A 20,640-nucleotide genomic window follows, 5' to 3' on the forward strand; every position below is an offset into this window, starting at 1 on the left:
AAACTCGTTGAATTTATTCGAATCGATTGAAGGATGTATATTATTTTGTATAATTGATCTTTGGAAACAAGAGACATAAAAAAAAATAACACCGACAACTTTAATAGTATAATCGTATAAATAAGGAATGAAACGAATGAAAAAATGAGTACAGAATAATTTGATATTATTGCAGACGATTAACTGAAATCAATCGCAGAGTGATAATAATAATATAATTGTTACACGCGGTCGGAAATGTTTCAACGCGTCTGTGCAACTTCAAGTTGTAATTCATGCTCCGGAATAGGTATTACGTATATACGCATATAAATGGCGGTAAACGGGTGCAGTAGCTGCGTTTACATGTGGGTGAGTAACGCGCAAGTGCATTATTCATGTACGTAGACGATGAGAGAGACGAGCTATAGCTTGGAAGAATTCCGGTGAGCATAGCTTACAGGCGCCAGGATAACGGTCGAGTAACGATTTTACCTTTACACCGAGATCAATGCGGTAAAGGCGAATTAGATTCGGACAGCGTTTCCTCTGCCGCGCTATCAGAAATAATTCACGATCAACGGATATTTTTATTCTTATTCTTATTCTTATTCTTATTCTTATTCTTATTCTTATTCCCATTCATTTCGCCTTTGCGTTTCAAGCTGCGAAGGATTGAAAAATACTATTCGATTTTGCGTATTGAATTTCACGCGATTAGATACTTTTTTTTTTTTTTGAGAGAGAGAGAGGAATTTTTCTTTGTATACGGGGTCGGGATTGAAGTTCCGGAAACGGTTAATTCCGAATCATTTGGTGGGGAAACTTGTAGTAAAGAATAATCAAACTTTGAAGAAACAACGAAGTTTCGAATGGTCGTAAAGTGGACGGATTAAGATTCCGAAAATTCAAGTTACGATACAACAACGTTCGGAAAAAGAAAGTTTGGATGGAGTAAGATTCCGAAAATTAAAATATACTCACATAGTGGGTGTGAAAAATCAGAAAACCGAACATCACAATAATCAGGATTCCGAACAAAAAAACATCCAAAACAAAGAACGATCAAGCTGGTGAAATTTTACCAGGGCAAAAATTCACGGAACTGAAAATTTTTCTTCGCTCGGAAATTCGATGCTTCGGATATTTTAAATTCCATCATTTTCGCACTTTCGGAGCTTTGATTTGTCGGAGTTACGCAGTTTTGTCCTTTCGGAACTTTTCAAATTTGGAATCTGAACCCCGCCCCTGCATACGCGTAATAAGTTGGAGTAATCCATAGGCACGACCTAATCATCTATAACAGGATACAAAATTGTGTGTAACTGCGAAAAAATAAATTAAAAATCTTTAATTTCATTCGTGAAACAACAATATTTCAACACGTTTTAATTGAAAATTCTATACAGTAATAAACTGGTTTGTGATTCTTTCGAAGATCGCCTTGTTTGGTCACGATTGCGAAACATCGACTCGAAGGCCATATCGCAAGGATTCGCGAGTAAGTATGTCGAGAATTACGGATCGTCTTACTGTCTGATAGACCGCGGCAAGCGAATTGCACGTGGTCAAATAGTGGAGCTACAACACCGAGTATTTCTCGAATTACGTAAACCCGCATGCGACTGCGTACACTCATTATACGTACAAGTGTGCATAGATATACATGTTCAATTCGCAATTCTACACGCAGTTTATAATACATATAACGCTGCAACTTCATTCATGAATGAAACGGCTAAAGATATACATTGCATATGTCTGCGTATTTGAATGTAAATTCTCCGTCGCAATCTGTAGTCGTCGAATTTACGCTTATAGAAAATACGGAGAATAATTGACGAAGAAATGACAATGGTCTGAGTACAAATCAAAATTACTCCAGCTGCGAAAAAAAAAAAAAAGGAAAATTCCAATTAAATCTCCAGTTTTGTTCAAATTTTGTCACAATTAAAAGATTAATAACGTATCACTCGTACCCTTTGAAATAGTAGGATCGTTGAAAACTTCGGAAGTAAATTGAAATCGAACATTATTTATCATTAATTTTGTTTTCTTCAATCTCCCAGCGACTTTTTCGAAACTTGTTTTTCAAGAGCGTGTATCTAAACAACGAGTAAAAATTTTCCAGATTTTCAAAACGCGAAATTAAAGTTTCGTTCTTCCACTTTGGAGATGAAACGAAAAGTTTTCGAAAATCGTTCAACACGTTTGGATTCTCTTCGCGTTTCAAATCGGTCTTTTTTGATTTTCTTGCCCACCCCGTATATAAAAATGTAGGCACCGTGATAATATATCATGCGGTTTATGACCGAAATAATGAATTGAACGCAGCCTGCTATTGCTATACTATATACACCTGCGGCAGGAAGTGAATAATACAATAGACCGCTGCTACTTTTTCCCAGTTTTCTAAAACCGCTCTTACAAAGCAGATACGTGTATCCGTATACATAAATATATTACAACATACGAACCCCACCAATACCTGCTGCTCCAGGCAAAATCAGAAAAAGTATACGGAGAAGCTATATGGGAAAGCTCATATACGAGATGTATACGTGTACATATAATGTTATACGCATCAACATAATTGTTATTAATTATATAGAAGAGCGATGCGTATCTCTTTGCGTAAGACAATAGGCGGGATACGAATGTATGTATGTAATATATATATATATATATATTTATATATATATATATCCTTGTACATCAATTTATACGTTCTGTTGAACAAGGCGTACTATACGTGTGTGTGTGTGTATATGTGTATGGCGGGTAAAAGAATGAGGGAATGAATCGGTAGTTCTGAGAAAGTTTCGAGAGAGCATGGTTATATTATAAATCGCCTCAAGGGAATATTTATAAATATACATACATATATATATATATATATATATATATATATATATATATATGTATATAAACTTATATGGAACAATTTAGCCGAGGAATGGAACGCGCAATTCGAAAATATTTAGGTACTCTTGTACACATATCCTATGAACTATTATTACTTGCCACCTTATACGCTTCGAAAAAATAAAAATACTATTCTCTTGTTAAACACGTATAATATATGTAAGTCATACGGATTCAAGACTATGTAATTAGCCTGTTTGTCCTGTGTGGTTTTTCAATATTTTAATCTTTCCTCCTTCTTTTATTGTTCCAAGTTCAAAATTGAATCGTAAGTGAAAAATTTTCCAACGTAGGAGACAAAGTTTACGTAAAGATCATTGATCAGTGAAGAGAAAAAAATTTCACTTTGAAAGAATTTACTACGATAAAATAGAATAAAACAATTTTTTCGCCAATTCGAGGCGTTATAATCATGAAATACCGGCGATGTAATCATAACTGTAATTGAAATAATTATCAAGTTCGTCGGTTGTTGAAAGATAATTTATTCTTAGCCGATTGCTTTGTTCTGTAGAATATTACGCGTAGGTGTAATACATTTGCACAATAATTACACGATAAAAAGAAATGAAATGACAATTTGTACAACTGTAGTGAAATGATAAAAACCGTGTTCGGAAAAGTGACGAAAACACCGAGTAGCGTTTAGTTTATAATAAGAAAGGTTCGATCGTGATATTTAACGAATGAACCGTTTATTGTACTCTTGTTAACGCGATTAATCACGGCTGCCAGTTGTTTCTCACGGATCGCAGGCAGTAAGGAACGATTGTGAGAGAAAATTGAAGGAAACAAAAATGGACAGGGAAGAAATAAGACAGAGCAATAATAGGTCCACGCATAATACCGTCGACCAATATATACCGTGCAGACAAAACCGCGGTATCATTTACATAGCTATATATATATATATATATATATACATGTTACAATAACTGTGAAATACCAGATTCCGTTCGTTGGATCGTTGCAAATTTTTTACACTACCGAGCAGTTTGTGAATCTTTGTTTATAATGGTTTGGACGAAGTTAAAAGATCCCCTTATTTACATTAGGGTGGTCCAAAAAAATATAATATTTGTTCGAAAACGAAAATTAGAGCATCAAATTCAAATTTCATATCAATTATATTATCCTATCGTAAGCATTTCAACAGCGTATCAACTTATCTCTAAAACATAAGTTTTCTCACAACTCTTTACAAGTGCTGATAGTTTTTCGATTAGTTTTTGCGATTCGTTGTAAAGATTCACGTGTCGGTGCTATTTTACACAATTTTCATCCTTCGTAAGAACGCGTATCGTTGTAACTACACAGCCTCTCGGACTTATAGGTTCGGTAGTAAATCACGTGTGTATAACTTGTACTCAGAAACGTGTCAAGTCCTCGAAGTTTATCTCGAGGAGTTTAGATGCACGCATTAAGTATACGTATCAGGTGTACAGTCTGATCAAAAAAATTGTAACGACAGAAAAATTAGAAAGACCATGTAGAAAGTATAAAATATACACGTGATATTCGTAAACTCGCGTGTTGAAAATCTTTGTATTTTCTAATTCACAATCTCGTGAGAAGGAAATCGAGGCCGGCATTATTTATACACAGACAAGCTGACCGAGCTTGGAACGCAGAGGTGTTTTATATTTCAGAACGTGGATGATCAGGATCGTGTTAAATGAATTAGGGAAATGTATATATATATATAAAAGCATGGTGTAGGAGCTAATGAGTTTGGTATGGAAATGCAGCAGCAACTCGCCGCAGACTACGGGTCGATATAACTGTTGGTTAATGATCCTTAATTGCACGGCCTTCTCGACAGAATTAAATTATAAACGGCGGAAATGTAAGAAATGAATTATTGATAACAGAAATAAAACAAAAATACAATGTGTATAAATCGTGCGATGTACGGTGTATAATTGGACACCGGTTTTAAGAGGACCGGTGGGTCGAATTAGCCTCGAAAGTGTACTTTTTCAGGAAATTTAATCATTAATTAGGACGAAATGGATGCCGGTAAAAAATATTTTGCTCACGGTAAAATAAGTTTCAATTCTTGAAATTACTTACAATTAGGTAATTCAATAAACCAAGTTACCTTCACGTTTTTGGCTGCCAAATCAGCAATTTTTGGAATTTCTCAAAAATTGAAACGCCAAAATACGCACGTACAGAATATGCAAATATGTATATATATATATATATTAGCAGTGCAAATCATGTTAATGATTTTTCACCGTTCATCAATCTGCGTAGAGGAATTTTTGCATCGATTGTTTTTTTTTATTTTTTTTTTTTTTAAGAAAGTGTTGTACATAAGGTATACTTTTTCATACTTCAATATAACGGATGTGAAAGAGTAATTTTCATCGTTCGAGGTGTGCAATTATACTATGATATACGCGAAAATTACAATTATTACGAACGCGGTAGATTTCTGTAATAACTGAAATTGCACTGAATATCGTGAAAAAGATATGCAGTTGAGAAAGTGTTATCGTTAAATACGTTGCGGAAAATCAAGCGAAATGGTTAAAAAAATTACGTCGTAGATAATGGTAAGAAAGAAAATTACGCGTTTCTCGATCGTACGCGACTTTCGCCGAGTATAACGATGAATAAAGATTTATTATAATTAGGTGCGAATTCACACATTGTTTAAATACGGTAGAAATTGCATTTTTTCTCTCAAGTTTAATCAGCATTCCGAAAAAATAACACCAACCGCGTATGGAATGAAAAATTATTGTAGAAAAACCAATTGTATAATTAATCATGTCGTATTTTTTTTTTCTTTTCTTTTTTTTTTACCGTACAAAATAGTACACGTTTAGGTATATTTGTAAATAATGCACATGATGCAATTACATCGATTGAGCGGAGTCAGAGCGTAGCGACGATTGCGGAGAAAAACGAGAGTAAATAACAAACGTACGTATAAAACCGTCTGTATTATCTATAATGATGCATATGCACAGAATATTATAGGTATATACAGCTTGTATCTGCGGTCGCGAATAATTCGCGCTCTGCACTTGCCGCCAAACCCGCAGGGATATCGAATGTCGAGATACGATACACCGATACTATTATAATATTTATATGGTAACCGCAGAACACCTACTGCATGAATAGCTAACTGCATATTATATACAGTGAAAATAGTATTCGACTTTTGAATAGTTCCCTGCGTACCATGATTTCGAATACAATCGCAAAATCCCCAGATATTTCAATCAAAACGCACATAAATACATGCGGCACTAGGGTGGCAACGAATTTTTTCCAACTTACCCCACAAGTTAACTTTAAATAATTTAATAAACATTATACAAATTTTTTCAGATTTTTATCTCAACTTTAAGGCCTGCAACAAGGAGGATTTCCCCATTTAAAATACACGCGTTTCAAGCACATTCTTAGCATATATGTACTTTACTGTAAGAGTAATAATGTTGAAAAAAAATCTATAACTGGGAGGTTTTAGTGAGCTTTAGTATCAGCGCTACTATGTGAGAAGAAAATTCGCATCATCATACCAGGTAATTTAGACAAATTGCACTTCCTTTAAATGTAAGAAAACATTTCAGATTTTGAGGGTGTGCAATTCGTTGGGATTGCATCGTATGATGATGTAAATTTTTTATCAAATAGTAGCGCCAATGTCCGCTAAAACCTCATGGTTACAGCTTTTTCTGAACATCATTACTCTTACAATAAAATATATGCTAACAATGTGTTCGAAACACGTGTATTTTGAATGGGGGAAAGCCAGCGTTTTACAGAAACGGGTTAAAGTTGAGATAAAAACCTGAAAAAAAATTATGGAATTGTTTTTGAATTATTTAAAGTCGATTTGGGGGATGGCCCGAGAAAAAAAATGGTCAACACCTTAAACAAGGACCACCCTAATGAAGAACGAATGAAAGCATGGTAAGAAAAATATCCGCAATGTTTCGAAACAGTATTTTAAGTTCAAAATATTGAGAATTCAGTGAATTATGATTTTTTGAGCAGCATGATTCATTTTTCGGTAGTTTCGTCGTTTTAAGAATTTTTTTTCTCCTATTAAAAATTTCATTTCGCTGAACATACTTAATTTACCTTGAAACATCACAGTCAAAGGGTATCTCAGAATTTTTGTCAATTTATTCGAATCGATAAATCCGTTTCCATGCAATCATTTTTGACTTGATTTCACTTTTGCTATCAGCGAGATTTATCCTTATCGGTATTTTTTTTCCCTTCAATTGAAAAACCAAATACTTAGTTTAAATAATTGTTTATAAAGAGCCCTTCTGCGAATGTAGTAATGTACCTTCTTATAAATTTCGGGTCAGTCCATTCACCAGATATTAGAATTTGATTTGTATACAGACCTTATTCTTATTGGGCTTGTCCATGATCCGATATGAGGGTGAACCGTTGCTGGAGGCTGCGATGACGGTGCCCGCCTTACGCGACACGCATTGCCCCATATAGATCTGCTAACTTCACTCGAACGTATCCTGATAATGCGTGATAAAATTCATGGTATTAGTATTGGAAAATTAGGATTACAATACTACTATAAATTGTTACATCGTTACTGTTGCGAAAGTATTACAGAGAACGATAAAGAAACCGAAGGCACTAAAAGAGGTGAATTTAGATCATAGAGATCAGCGGTGTAACGTATCATATTAATCGATGGTTAGTTTGATATTAGTATAACGAATGACGGTGTTTGTACGTCATGACAGATGTTTGTTGTTATTGTGAGACCAATTATTTTATACCTGTGCAAAAGTCAAAAAAGCGGAGTGAAGAATAGATCTATATTAAGTTGTCCTTGCCGACTATAGTCTGTGCTGGTGAATATTCAGAATCACCATTACGTGTCGAATCTCGACAATGTCATCGGTCTTAACTCCGTGTGATCTACGGAATTTGCAAGTAAGGATCGGAGATGATACGAATCTTATCTACAATAAAAATGAAACCCATGGTCAAAAAAATCAAAAACTTGGTGAAAGAGATGATTTTTTTTCATACACTCTACACCGTGTTTAAAAATAAAAAAATATCGCCGATGGTGAGGGTCAGACCTAGGTTAGTTTGGATCGGAATACCTTATACACAAGATTAATTGCACGTAGTGAAGGAACTAAGATAAGTTTTACCTCATTTTCACTTCCATTGTTTCTTTAAATTAATTTTCTCATCAATCCTGCCGCAAAGTCACGAATGAATAAGACGAAGAAGAAACGAACGAACGGAGATCAACGTACCTATTCAACCTGCATCGAGTCTGATAAAACATCATCGCAATTTACAGCTCGCAACAACACTTCTAAACCAGCAACTGATGTTCGTGTAGTCTATTTATCGCGTATAAGAATATATCATATACCCGCCTAGACTCGCGGACCTTTTACATTCTACTCTACTCTATTGTAACAACCTATCTCCAGTACGTTCCACATTCTAGAGTTACACCGCATCCATTTACGCGGTACCGTATCTTACATACACACTTGTACCGGCTATTCTGTCTGTCTATTCGTAGTTAATATAACTTTAAACTTATAGGTACGTATGCGGAGAATGGTACGAAAAAATAAACGGCATAGAAAAGACTTTTCAAAGATACTGGTCAAGGTTTGACAGTGCTTCTTGGCGGTCGTGTAAAGTTGCTGTACTTTTGCTGGTCCGTTTCTCACTCACCATTGACCGTATAAACTTTCGATATTGGAATGACGGGTTTTTTTTTTTTTTTTTTTTTTATACACCAACCGGTAATCATTGCAGCCTTTGGCTACCGGGAACGGTTTCGAAATTGCTTACAGGAGCACGATTGATCTGTTTCCGGATATACAGACTTTATTAAAAGAGTGAAATAGACTTTATAAACGCTCTCAATCACGAAACGAAATTTTCGACAATGAAGCGGAATTTCTTAAATGAAAAAATGATCAAAATTTCTAAATAATTAAAATGAACTTAAAAATCCGAATAATATAATCGTGGCTTTTATCTTTGCTCGCAACTCACTTCAGAAATCTACGCACATACTAAATCTTAGGCGTTCGCAAGGGTACCAAAATCAGCCGACCGCCTATCGGGACACGATTGGACGCTAAAATTCGAACTAAAATTGAAAATCCAGGGATAATGCTGAAGATTATCCTTTTCCCTAGCATAATGCACGTATCAAGGCTTCGCGGGCAGGTAAAACATCGCTCCGAAACCGTTGAATTTGGTCACCGCTGCATCGTAATGGGATTCATGGAAGCGGTGTCGAGGAGTCCCGAATCAGGTTTACTGCGGACACTCACAGTCGATGACACCGTCAAGTATGCGCACGATATGTGCAGAGAGACGAGCGTATACGAGGAAACTGCAGAGATAATAAAATACCATTCGAACAATTACCGGAGATATAAACCAGGACTGATCACACCTGCATTTCAGTTTTCTGAACCGTGACATCGACTCCGTATTAGCTAAATCACCGTCAGATGCGGGACATTGACCGGGTCACAGGCTTTGGTGAAGGTATACAGATCAAAAGATGTGAAAAAAATAAATAAAAAATAAATAAAAGGAGTTAACTGGATTTGCAAAAAATAACTTGCTACAGATAAATTTATTCCAAGCTTGAATTATTAATTAACCCTTTTAGTCACAGAAGCCCCTAAAGCGAAAAAAACAAAAATTTGAAAGTCTACCTGAGAAGAAATGAGTGGCATGTTTTAATTTGAAAAGAAAGAAAAGGGTGCCACTATAAGTATATAGTGACGATTTCTGTGACTGAAAGGGTTAAAGTAATTAATTGATCAAGGAGTGTGAAAAGAAGTGAATGATTAGTGGTTTAACCAAGATTCGAGGATGGATTTATTCGGTTCTTAAAATATCACTTCCGGTTCGTACGTAAAATGTGAAAGGGAAAAAAGGATGACACAGTTCAGCAGCAGCAGCAGCGGCGGCAACACCAGCGGTGTAGTAAAATGCTTATGGGAGTCGGAATGCCGAAAATAAATCTGTAGATATCTACACTCCTCCTGCTTACTTATTGTTGGGTACCTACACGTACGACTATCGCAGCGCCGAAGAGCAGATGAGAAGAAGATGAGGATACGATCTGCTTTTTACCATCGTCATGGCCGTTGTATAAGCGGCGTGCAGCGTATTGTATTCTAACGGTATAGTATGGCTCATTTTTTAACTCCTACTACGGCTGGTGGCGTCTAACAACGCGAACTCTCGACCTTTAATCCACTCTCTAGCTTTCGCGGTTAACCGCTACGTCTAACGATCACCAATCGGATAGTTTTCATTCTTTCTTTCCTTTCGATTTTTTTTGTTTTTTTTTGTTCACGATGTTTTGTGCCGATAATAAACACCGCGATCTTTCATTACGCTTGTTAGAATAAAAATACGGTGAGAATATTATTGTCGACGAAATTATACAGTGAGAATGACCAAGGAGCTTATTTCCTCTTAACAAACGTAAATGGTATTTGGATGTGGTGAAATAAATGTTTTTTTATTATTATCAAATCTTAATCGATAATAATAACGATAAATTGATTTTGCCATATTCAAATATGTACGTTTGTTGTTAACAGTAAATAAAATCTTTTCTCCGTGTAACTGTGAGTAGGAAAATGTATTCAAATGGTTAAATAGGTAGACGTTGTTTGTCTAATCGTTTCTAATCCCTGCGGCGTTGAGAAGAGAACCGACACGTAGATATGAAATTATTTTTACAGATATACGGCGGTACACCCGTTATACACGAATCGTGATGTGAGACCGCATCTGCAAGTGAGAAGCAATTTGAAAAACGGGATATCGGAAGAGAGAGAGACAGAGAGAGAGAGAGAGAGAGAGAGAGAGAGAGAGGAGGAAATTTGTGGCAAAGAGAATTACCACGAGATTGTGATGACGATCATGACGGTGAGTGACGAGACGAGTTATGCATGCAATACGATACTCATGGCATTTATCATGACAGTAGACTTAAATAATTAGCTGCAGGTGAGTGAGCCTTAATACCAACGTTGTTGCAACGACTAACGCGTGTGGTTGAGTGTCAGGTGTATCATTTATACAATTTACATGTATACACAGGTATAATAAGCCGAGTATTTTGTTATGTGGTTTATTCTTGCACGTCGCAAGAGATTCGATACAAAACATTCGTTATTAAATTTTTGTAATACAAATAATACAATGCATCGAAAAAGGAGAAGAAGAAGAAGAGATGAAAAATGTTTGGAGAATAAATGTAAGGTTTGTAATTAATAAGGAGAAAAGAAAAATGCGAATGAAGGAAAACCGCGAACGACGATTGAATTGCATTGCAATTAAGAGTGTACTGTATTAGTAAGTCTTTACCGACTAAGTAAATTGTCGCTTACATTGACCATTATCAAAGCGTATGCATCTAATCACTGATTGAATGACTATAGCATCGGTCTTTAAATTCTCGTACACGCATATAAAATGTTTTGTTAAAAATCTACGTAGTTTTAAAAAAATTTTCCTAAGACACAGTGACTAATATCGAAGGACACTTTACAGTTGTGTATACGAATTATCACAGTTTTCCAATTTTCTAATTAAAACTCATTTGCTTTTTAATACCTTTATTTTGTTAGTTGGAAACAAATGAAACACGACTTCAGTGGCTGCTGTGGGTGATAGAAATATATTCCTAAGTCGTTAAAACTTCGATGTAAAAACAATTCCGTAGAAATTTGATGATCGATTACCGACTTTCAACCGAATACGAAAAAGTATAGGTATCTAAACAACAACCCGCGAATGCAACGCTGTGATTTACAAAATTTGTCATAATTACCTGTATATAACGTACACTAACCTGTAATGACATAATTTTTCTCTGCGATGCAACGAGTAATTTATACCTGGAGTTATAATCTCTGCACGGCCATGCTACAGCTAATGAGTTATACAAACGTGACTGTATAACTTGATGTAATATATACAGATATATATATATATGTGTGTAAATATACAGGCACATGCCCGTAGCAGAGATGTTACAATATAGGTATAACGAGGAAGGCAACTAGGTAAAGGTACAAGCAATGCGGAAGTTGAACTCTCAAGTCAAGGATAAGTATTAGCAGCTATGTTCCGCAGATCTCTGCAATGGTACAGAGAAGAAGATCTCTTGCAATATATTATGCATGATGATAAGTTTAAACTCGGTTTCAACTCATCTTACTCAGTCATGCCCGAGTGTTTTTCTTTTCATATCATTGGTGCAGAAAACTTGTGAATTTTCTTTTCTCAATACGTACAAACACACGTATACATGGATTGCATAACCGGAATTTGTATGTACATTGTTTAATGTAAAATATTTCGATCACGTCTATGAAACGTGAAAATATAACTGAATATTGAGTTGGAGTCAACGACACGATAAATCGATGCAGTAATATCGATTCGATACGCCCGAGGTGCGATAATCGTTCACGCTATGGGTAATATAATGATAATAATAATCACTAACGTCCACGAAAAAATCATTCTAATCGGTAGCTTTGAAACATATCGCGTATATCAATGCATTTAAAGATTACGAAATTTGTGCATTCTGAATACAATTTGAGTACAGAAAAAATGCGGTTAGTCCTTACGGTCGATTATAACATTAGACTAGATATATTCAGAGAGTATAATATTGTTAATAAGAATAATATGTAATCATATATGGATATTACTAGTATTGTGTTTGTGCTGGTATTGTACATATGTGTAATTTCGTACCTACATACTGCAACCCAGAAATCATCGCGCATGCACCACATCCGCATTATTATATGTATACCTACCAAAAGCTTCGATAAAAGATTAATAACAAAAAAAAAACCGCGAGATCATTATAGCATACGAAGTATAAATTGCATTTATCCCTTCCACCTCAGATTGTTAATACACGTGTTTTTTTCAACGTGGGTTTCATCATTTAGGCACATACATATTTACTCACAAAAATAAAAATCCTCCCGGCGAACAACCAGACGTGTCCGGATGATCTCTTAAATAAGCTGTAAAAACAAATTCAGCAATTTTTCTTTATTTTCTTTCTTCCCAACAATATTTCCCACCCTCTTTCCACCATCTCATTTATCATTGATCTACACTGTACGTACATTATTATTGTTACTATAATTATGATCGCAAATTTCCGACTTCGAAAAATTTATCGCCTCTTCTTTACACAAAATTGTAATATCATCTCTAAAGTAGAAACGTTGAATGCTCAATGAAAATTAGCCGTAATCTGTAAAATTTGATTAAGAAATTAAAGACTTTCGAAACAAGCCCCGACATTGTGGTATTTACTCGTTGGAATCTCAAGGCATTGTTTGAAAAGTATTCTTGCAAATCGATTTGATAATAAACAAATGTGGGACCTAACTCATACGGTATATTATAATCATTAGAAAACCAAGTCAGCTGTAGATGCGGTACGACACATAAATATAAATGATAAACGTGTTTCGTATTTCGTCACACGTTTGTGGTGACCTCGCGTAGGTATACCAGTAATTGGATTAGCCTCTATTCAGAGTGTGTAAAAAGCTCCACGTATGCGTACAGGGGGTATGTAAGAATTGGATTATTAGTTTCGGAAGATATCAACGCGTCGTTTTATCCGTACGCGCGTCATTGGGAACGCGGCTGATTGGCATTACAATTGAAGCCGTTTTTCGTCCCGAATATCAAACAGGAGATGAAAAAGTTGTACGAGATTCCATTCGACGATCGATCTCGACTCTGAACTCCCTCCACGAGAATGAGAATCTTCGTTTCTACGTACCGTGCGTATTACGGCGTGCGATTATGGTCAGTTTTATCGTTTTCGAGTAACGATAATAGTTACAAGAATATACCTACGTATATGTAGGTACAGAAAGGGTCGAAAAAAAAGACGCCTGATTCGGACAAAAGAACGTCTACGTAAGACCGAGATGCATCGCGTGCGAGGTTCATGCATGACTATCACAATTTAACGCACGTGAACAAACGGCGTTGACTATCTTGTAATATTGCAGGTGCGGTGCATTATACGCACGCACAAGTTGTAGCATGAAAAAATTGAAAAGGGTTTCGGGGGGGGGGGGGGGGGGGGAAAGACTCACCTTTTCTTACGCAGCTAAATATCTTGTAAAAATCAATAGAATCGGCGGTAGACATTATAAAACTTGACTGCAATCACACCTAAACACAACGGTGTATGAACCAGCACGCGCACATGTCACTTTAGGATTTACCAGGATTTAGTATTCAATTGTGAATTCTGATGCACAAACCGTCTCACGCGTCGTCGTTGATAACCGAACGGTAGATTATATGTACATGTATGCGTCGCGGTGCATCAATCTCGCAGAATCCCGTACACTAAACCACACCTCCGCTTCTCAATGTTCTTTACTCACTGCCTACACGGCTACACCACCACCACCTGTCTCTGTGTCATTCGAATATTCAATAGCTCGGAACAAGGACGGAACATGCGTCGTGACGTCAGCCAACCTCTCGGCAACCGGCAACGGCGACTGAAGATATACGACTGTCGTTTGTTACAGTGCGACATTAGCGGCCGAATTTTAAACTATGTGTTCGATTCTGCGACGGTGGCCAGTTTTCGACCGAAACTGGCGCTCTCTGGCGCGAACGAGGTTGTCGGAACTAATATTGGTGGTAGTGTAGTGTCGGTACCGTCGGTAACCACGGTAATCGACTCCTATTTCCATCAAGAAAGCAGTGTGAACAGTGGAGAGCGAATTGAGGATTGGAAATTACTCATCAGCGAATGACTCTGGCCTTTGAAGCGTTTGCTGAGGATACATATCCTTAGTCAACGGTTGAAGTTTGCTGATGTTTGCCATTTGTTCATTCTCAAACCTCAACTCCTACTATAATCATTCGCCATTTTAAATGCGCTCTGCATTATACGCTGCTTTCATTATGGCAAATGCGGGTCGGTCTCGAGCCGAAGATTTCCAACATGCGCTTACGATCGAGGACAATCGAAAATCAGTCCTAAATATTGTAAAAATCTATATGGCGGCAGATAGCGCTAATACTAAAGAAACACGGAAAATATACAAGTTTTCTGTCCGTCCTTTCGTCTCTAATTTTTTCGATGACACTGGTGGCACTAGTAACGGTGGCGCCAGCTCCAGGAGTCTTGTTTTACTGTTGAATTCGTGAATTGTTATTAAAATGGCGGACACTGACCACAAGGGTAAAGATAGTTCGAGCGCGAAAGAATCGGGGGTAAAGCCGGAAAATCGTGAGAACAATTCAACGAACGGTGGTAAAGGATCTGGTGATGACGCGGATAGTCTCGAGGAGCAGCCCTTGGACATCGGGGAACACTACTTGGTCCGTAGGTCGGATGATTCATGGCGTGAGTACTTCAGATTGTGAAGTAGGTTATAACAGGAGGACTATAACGCGTCTTCGGACTATGCTCCGGACGCCAGACGTACGATCAGCACATATCAGACAACATGCATCTACGTGTGTCCGGACTTTTGGCATATTTTGTTCTAGCTATAGTTGCGAAAAGTTGAATTTCACTTTCCGGCGTTCAAATAGTGTTTACTTACATTGGTAAACAAAAGCTATAATCGTCACGTTTCATTCAACACTAACGGCGCAATTACAGATCCGGCGGAAATCATTCAAACGAGATATAATGAGGGGGAAGGCCATTATGAATACTACGTGCACTATGAAGGATATAATAGAAGATTGGACGAGTGGGTACCTAGAGACAGGATAATGTCTAGCAGATTTGACATGAGCGATCAGAGCTGGAAGAATAGCGACAGGAATCCAGCTAGTGATTTGTTAGCAGATTCATCGGACAGGAAAATAACGCGAAATCAGAAGAGGCGACACGACGAAATAAATCATATACAGAAAGTGGGTATAGCTGTTAATTTCATTTATTTAGCACAGAATGAACTATTTAGTGGAAGATATTATCGGCTCTGTAATGCCCATGTATATAATAGACCTACGCAGAAATGGATCCAACTACTGCTGCCTTGGAGAAAGAACATGAGGCCATAACGAAAGTGAAATATATTGACAGGATACAAATAGGTCAGCTTTAAATATTACTTTACAAAATATTTGTAGATTTTTGTAAATTATTCGTAAAACAATAGAAAACTTAACATTTCATAAAATCTCCTCAGCTTATGTTTATAAGTACTTTAATGGAATTTTTTCTTGTGCCTTACCTCTATTGTTATGCTGAAACTCATTTTTTCAGGGCGATATGAAATAGACACGTGGTACTTCAGCCCATACCCTGAAGAATATGGTAAACAGCCAAAGTTATGGATATGTGAATACTGTCTGAAATATATGAGGCTCGAGAAAACTTACAGATACCACATGGTAATTAATCTAATTTAGTTGAAATTCATTGAACATGTATGCACACAACGTTAAAACTTCTAAAGTCAATGTGAGAAAGTGCTTTTCAAAAAATGCCTCTATTGTCAGATTATAATTCTCAGAAATACAATCAGCCATCAATCATAACGTCAGTCATACTAATTTTACAACTCTCTTGAAAACTACCTGATTCTAAATTTACCAAACACTGTTTTAAAAATATACTTTGTTACGCTAACGTTACCACGTTCAACGTTGCGTGCACAGTTTGCATATTTACATGTTAATTGATTTTCAGAGCGAATGTACTCACAGGCAGCCTGTTGGCAAAGAAATATATCGCAAAGGTACTCTGAGTATCTGGGAGGTTGATGGAAGAGAGCACAAGATATACTGCCAGAATCTCTGTTTGTTGGCCAAATTATTTCTGGATCACAAAACATTGTATTTCGATGTCGAACCTTTTCTATTCTATATTCTCTGCGAAGTGGATAAACATGGAGCTCATTTAGTTGGTTACTTTTCGAAGGTATTAATTCTCAAACAAAAATATTATTTTTACCACAGTGAAGTCAGCTTCGCTTGTCCTCTAGCAATAAAACAAAAACTTTCATTCAGGAAAAAGAATCGCCGGATGGAAATAATGTTGCTTGCATTCTAACTCTGCCCCCGTTTCAACGACAAGGATATGGGAAGCTGCTCATCGCATTCAGTTATGAATTGAGCAGGATCGAGCAAACTGTTGGAAGCCCCGAAAAGCCTCTCAGTGATTTAGGAAAGCTTTCGTACAGGAGCTACTGGAGTTGGATTCTCCTGGAGATATTAAGAGATTTCAGAGGAACACTCAGCATCAAAGATTTGAGGTATAAAATTTACATTTTATATTTTATTAGTTTATGTCGATTTGCTTAATACTTGAAATCTAAGTGTAACTTATAGTGAATGAAACACATAATATTGTTACAGTCAAATGACTAGCATCTCACAGACTGACATTATCTCAACACTCCAAAGCATGAATATGGTGAAGTACTGGAAAGGACAGCACGTAATTTGCGTGACCCCAAAATTGGTTGAAGAACATATCAAAAGCAGCCAGTTTAAGCGACCTCGTTTGACAGTTGACTCGAGCTCCCTACGATGGGGGGCACCACCGCGTAAAAATATAAAACCAGGAAAGAAATGAATACAGTTGACGGCGAATTACGATAGTCGAACTAAAATTAACAATAGCACTATCATCCTGGTACATAAATTATTTTGTTCCGTATCATGAGAGTGTTACAGCATTTGAGGATGATTCAATTTATCAGCTGTAATTTATCAACAAACAAAATCTATGTGTATCAACGAACATTACATTTTTTATTTATGTAATAGTTGATATATCCATTAGTTTGCTACGGAATTATGTCGACTTTGTGCAGTTGAGTCAGATCACTGAAAATCGGCAAGATAGTTCAAATTGCTACCTCTAAATTACATACTGAAGCGTTGAGAGAGTATGAATGACGAATGTACGAGAGTAAAAAGGGAAACATGTAATTTACTATATGAATATATTACGATACATTTTGTGCGATTTGATTGTATCAGTGTTATCGCTGTACGTTAAGGAATTTCTTAATTATTTCATGCCCGTAGTTTGTTGCGTGAAAACTTCGTTACTGTGTATTAAAAAATTGTGGTAAAGTGCAGTTTATGTGAAGAAATTTACAGATCTTAATGGAAAAAATGCAACAGATTTCAAGTAAGGAAAATTCATTTCCTGTATCGTTGTAATATTATATTTTACCCATGAACTCTATGTGTATAATTTTAAGTTATATCTAGTTTTTGTATTTAGATCATAGACATGAAGGAAAAACAATTTACCATCGTATACGCTTATTATTGTTAAACATACATAGTACACACTTTAGAGTTAGGGTTGAGAATTACATTCGAAAAAGCCACATAGTATTGTGTGATTCTTATATATTTTTTGTAGAACAATTATTATTAAAATTAACAATGAACCGACACTAATTCTAATTCATAAAATCCTGTCCAGTGTTATTTATTGAAGCATACAATTTAGAGCTTTGACGAAGATATTTGAAATTCCTTTGCCCAATGAACAGCATATTTAGCTGTACCCGGTGCAGTGCACACACCGTACCCTCCATGACCATAGTTATGAACCACCTGAACAGTTCATATTGAAATATTTAATAATTTCACAACTCGTAATTGGGATCCAAGATAAGTACGGGACTGAGCGATATATGGCTTTCAAAATCAGAAATTCGGCATATTATGGGAACACCGAGGCGTAGAACGAAGTACTTCATTCCAGCTATTATTAGTTTTTGGTTTAGTGTGTAAAGTAAACCGCACTACAAAAAAGTGTAATGACTTTCTACGTGTAGCAGATCGAGTCACTTAATATATTGGATTCCAATTCCTGAATTTCCGAATTTATTTATGATTTCGTTACTTCAAAAAGAAATACGTTTGTTACTGGGTACCCACTTTCATTTTCCCGTAACTCGGACTTTGTTCTGGTTCCACACGCACGGTTTCCCGGTGCGGTCTAATTCCAGTCAAATGTTTGATGGTTTCCCCTTTTGCAAGCGAGGGAACCAACTTGTTACACCTTTCGCGAATCGCTGCATATTCATGTGGACAAATCACGTTGCTCTCGGATTCAAAGCTTCGCACACCACCAAGAGTGCAAATTCCATTGAATCCCGGAATAATATACGTATCCAATTCGCCGTAGAAACATGTTTTAATCCAAGGTGCTTTTACCTAGAGTTTATTTTTTACGATGATTTGATCGAAAGAGCGAAAAATCATTACCGTTATAGATTGCATTTCCCCCCCCTTTTATACCTTTGCCACCTGTCCTCGGATAGGAACTAAACGTCGGTCGTTACACAAATACCGGGCACCCATACCCGTGCAATTAATAACCAAATCGAAGCTGGGTGATAATTCATTGATGCTATTTATTTTTTTCTCGATCAGCTTTACACCGGTTTCTTGGAGCCTGAATTTTAACAGCATATTAAATTTAAAAACTGTTCATTTTATCTGATGTAATAAATTATGTCGCATTATGCTACTAACTTCAACGTTGTCCACGGTAAGTGCAGCGTACATTCGGTAAGTAATGTAGTAAAGAATGTTCCGTAATTCCATTCGCCGCCAACCAATTCGAATTCATCTATCTTTGCCTTTCGGTACACAGGAACCAAGCCAGGTAACCAGCGATTCTATTCCCGTATGTAACACGAAAATAGTAAAGTATATTGCACAGCATACCGCTTCAGAATTGTAAAAATGTATTTATTTGTAATGTATTACCTCGACTAAATTAGGAATGCTTTTAGCAAAAATGTACCCAGAAACTTCGGTAATACCGGCAATAGCTGCTTCGGAGCTTTTACGTATATTGTCGTAATATTCGTACGCATCCTTAACCCATTTTCTAAAAGATTCAAACTCTAAAAAACGTGGAATATTGACTCGGTGAAAGGTCAGGAAAGATTTCAAATTTTTGGAAATATATTCAATTTTTGAACCCTAAATTTATCATCGTTTTTATCGCAGATTTTTATGATTACGAATCTCGTCTTGCGTAACGGATACGGAGTTTATACAGTATACAAGTATTTTCAGGCAATCAATACTCGCGTGTATAACAACCTGGTTACATCTTCGGTGGGTCCAGAAAACGCGTTACCAACGCGAAATAATCCGGCAGCTACGTGGCTTGTGGTATCGTTAAAGCTGGAAGCAAAGATAGTGATGTCGGCGTTTCGAAATTCTGATTGTTTAAGTTCAAGGGAAGTGGTCAATCCGACGATACCACCTCCGATTACCGCGATTTTCATTATCACTCAATTAACAATGTCGAAGTTATTTATCGACTTCTTTTATAAACATAATCCGCCAGAGAACGGATGACCGTGTCGATGTTACTGTAACTATTAATAGCTTGACTTTGTTTATGTTGAACTGAAGCCAACGGTACGAATCACAACTTTTTTTACGTTAGCATCAGTAACGATACGATGCGGTTGACACGATTAAACCAGACTGCGGACATTTCATCGTGCGCTGACCATATGTATTAAGGCTCTCAAATGGAATAAACCATTATCGTTGGCTGCTATCTTTTCAGACTCCTGCTACTGTGTATACATCACACTCGTCAAACAACGCGTGTTTCCTCTGGCGTTTCACACTAATTCGTTTAGTCGTAATACGATCATGCGTACAAGGACGCGCAGAGCGTAGAGC

The 20,640-nt window shown here is 36.6% G+C and overlaps 3 protein-coding genes across 9 annotated transcripts in view; 1 reads left to right on the forward strand and 2 right to left on the reverse strand.

Annotated features, from left to right (window-relative positions):
* LOC124223604 (uro-adherence factor A) overlaps positions 1-14,489 on the reverse strand; it is a 54,807-nt gene extending 40,318 nt beyond the window's left edge. For 6 of the 7 annotated variants that reach the window (XM_069137130.1, XM_069137128.1, XM_046635792.2 and 3 more), the window contains exons 1-2: positions 14,073-14,489; positions 7,287-7,415 (exon numbers count right to left, since the gene is read on the reverse strand). In XM_069137130.1, the coding sequence (XP_068993231.1) occupies positions 7,287-7,385 (99 nt within the window). In that variant the 5' untranslated portion in view covers positions 7,386-7,415; positions 14,073-14,489. Of the gene's footprint in view, positions 1-7,286; positions 7,416-12,916; positions 12,975-14,072 lie in introns of all 7 variants that reach the window. The other variant, XM_069137123.1, reaches the window with a different exon arrangement.
* A 163-nt stretch (positions 14,490-14,652) lies between these two features.
* Positions 14,653-18,372, forward strand: mof (males absent on the first). Its single transcript, XM_046610480.2, has 7 exons — positions 14,653-15,346; positions 15,608-15,867; positions 15,960-16,050; positions 16,223-16,350; positions 16,649-16,879; positions 16,969-17,213; positions 17,317-18,372. Exons 1-7 carry the CDS (start codon positions 15,160-15,162, stop codon positions 17,534-17,536), a joined length of 1,362 nt encoding a protein of 453 aa, XP_046466436.1. The 5' UTR covers positions 14,653-15,159; the 3' UTR covers positions 17,537-18,372.
* Daao1 (D-amino acid oxidase 1) lies at positions 17,879-20,231 on the reverse strand. The gene is made up of 6 exons (XM_046610491.2): positions 20,044-20,231; positions 19,702-19,825; positions 19,465-19,610; positions 19,228-19,384; positions 18,865-19,143; positions 17,879-18,537 (listed from the first exon to the last, which is right to left on the reverse strand). The coding sequence occupies exons 1-6, from the start codon at positions 20,229-20,231 to the stop codon at positions 18,427-18,429; spliced, it is 1,005 nt and encodes a 334-aa protein (XP_046466447.1). The 3' UTR covers positions 17,879-18,426.
* Between the last annotated feature and the right edge of the window lie 409 nt (positions 20,232-20,640).

This window comes from Neodiprion pinetum, chromosome 1 (assembly GCF_021155775.2).
Source record: "Neodiprion pinetum isolate iyNeoPine1 chromosome 1, iyNeoPine1.2, whole genome shotgun sequence".
Taxonomy (NCBI): Eukaryota; Metazoa; Arthropoda; class Insecta; order Hymenoptera; family Diprionidae; genus Neodiprion; species Neodiprion pinetum.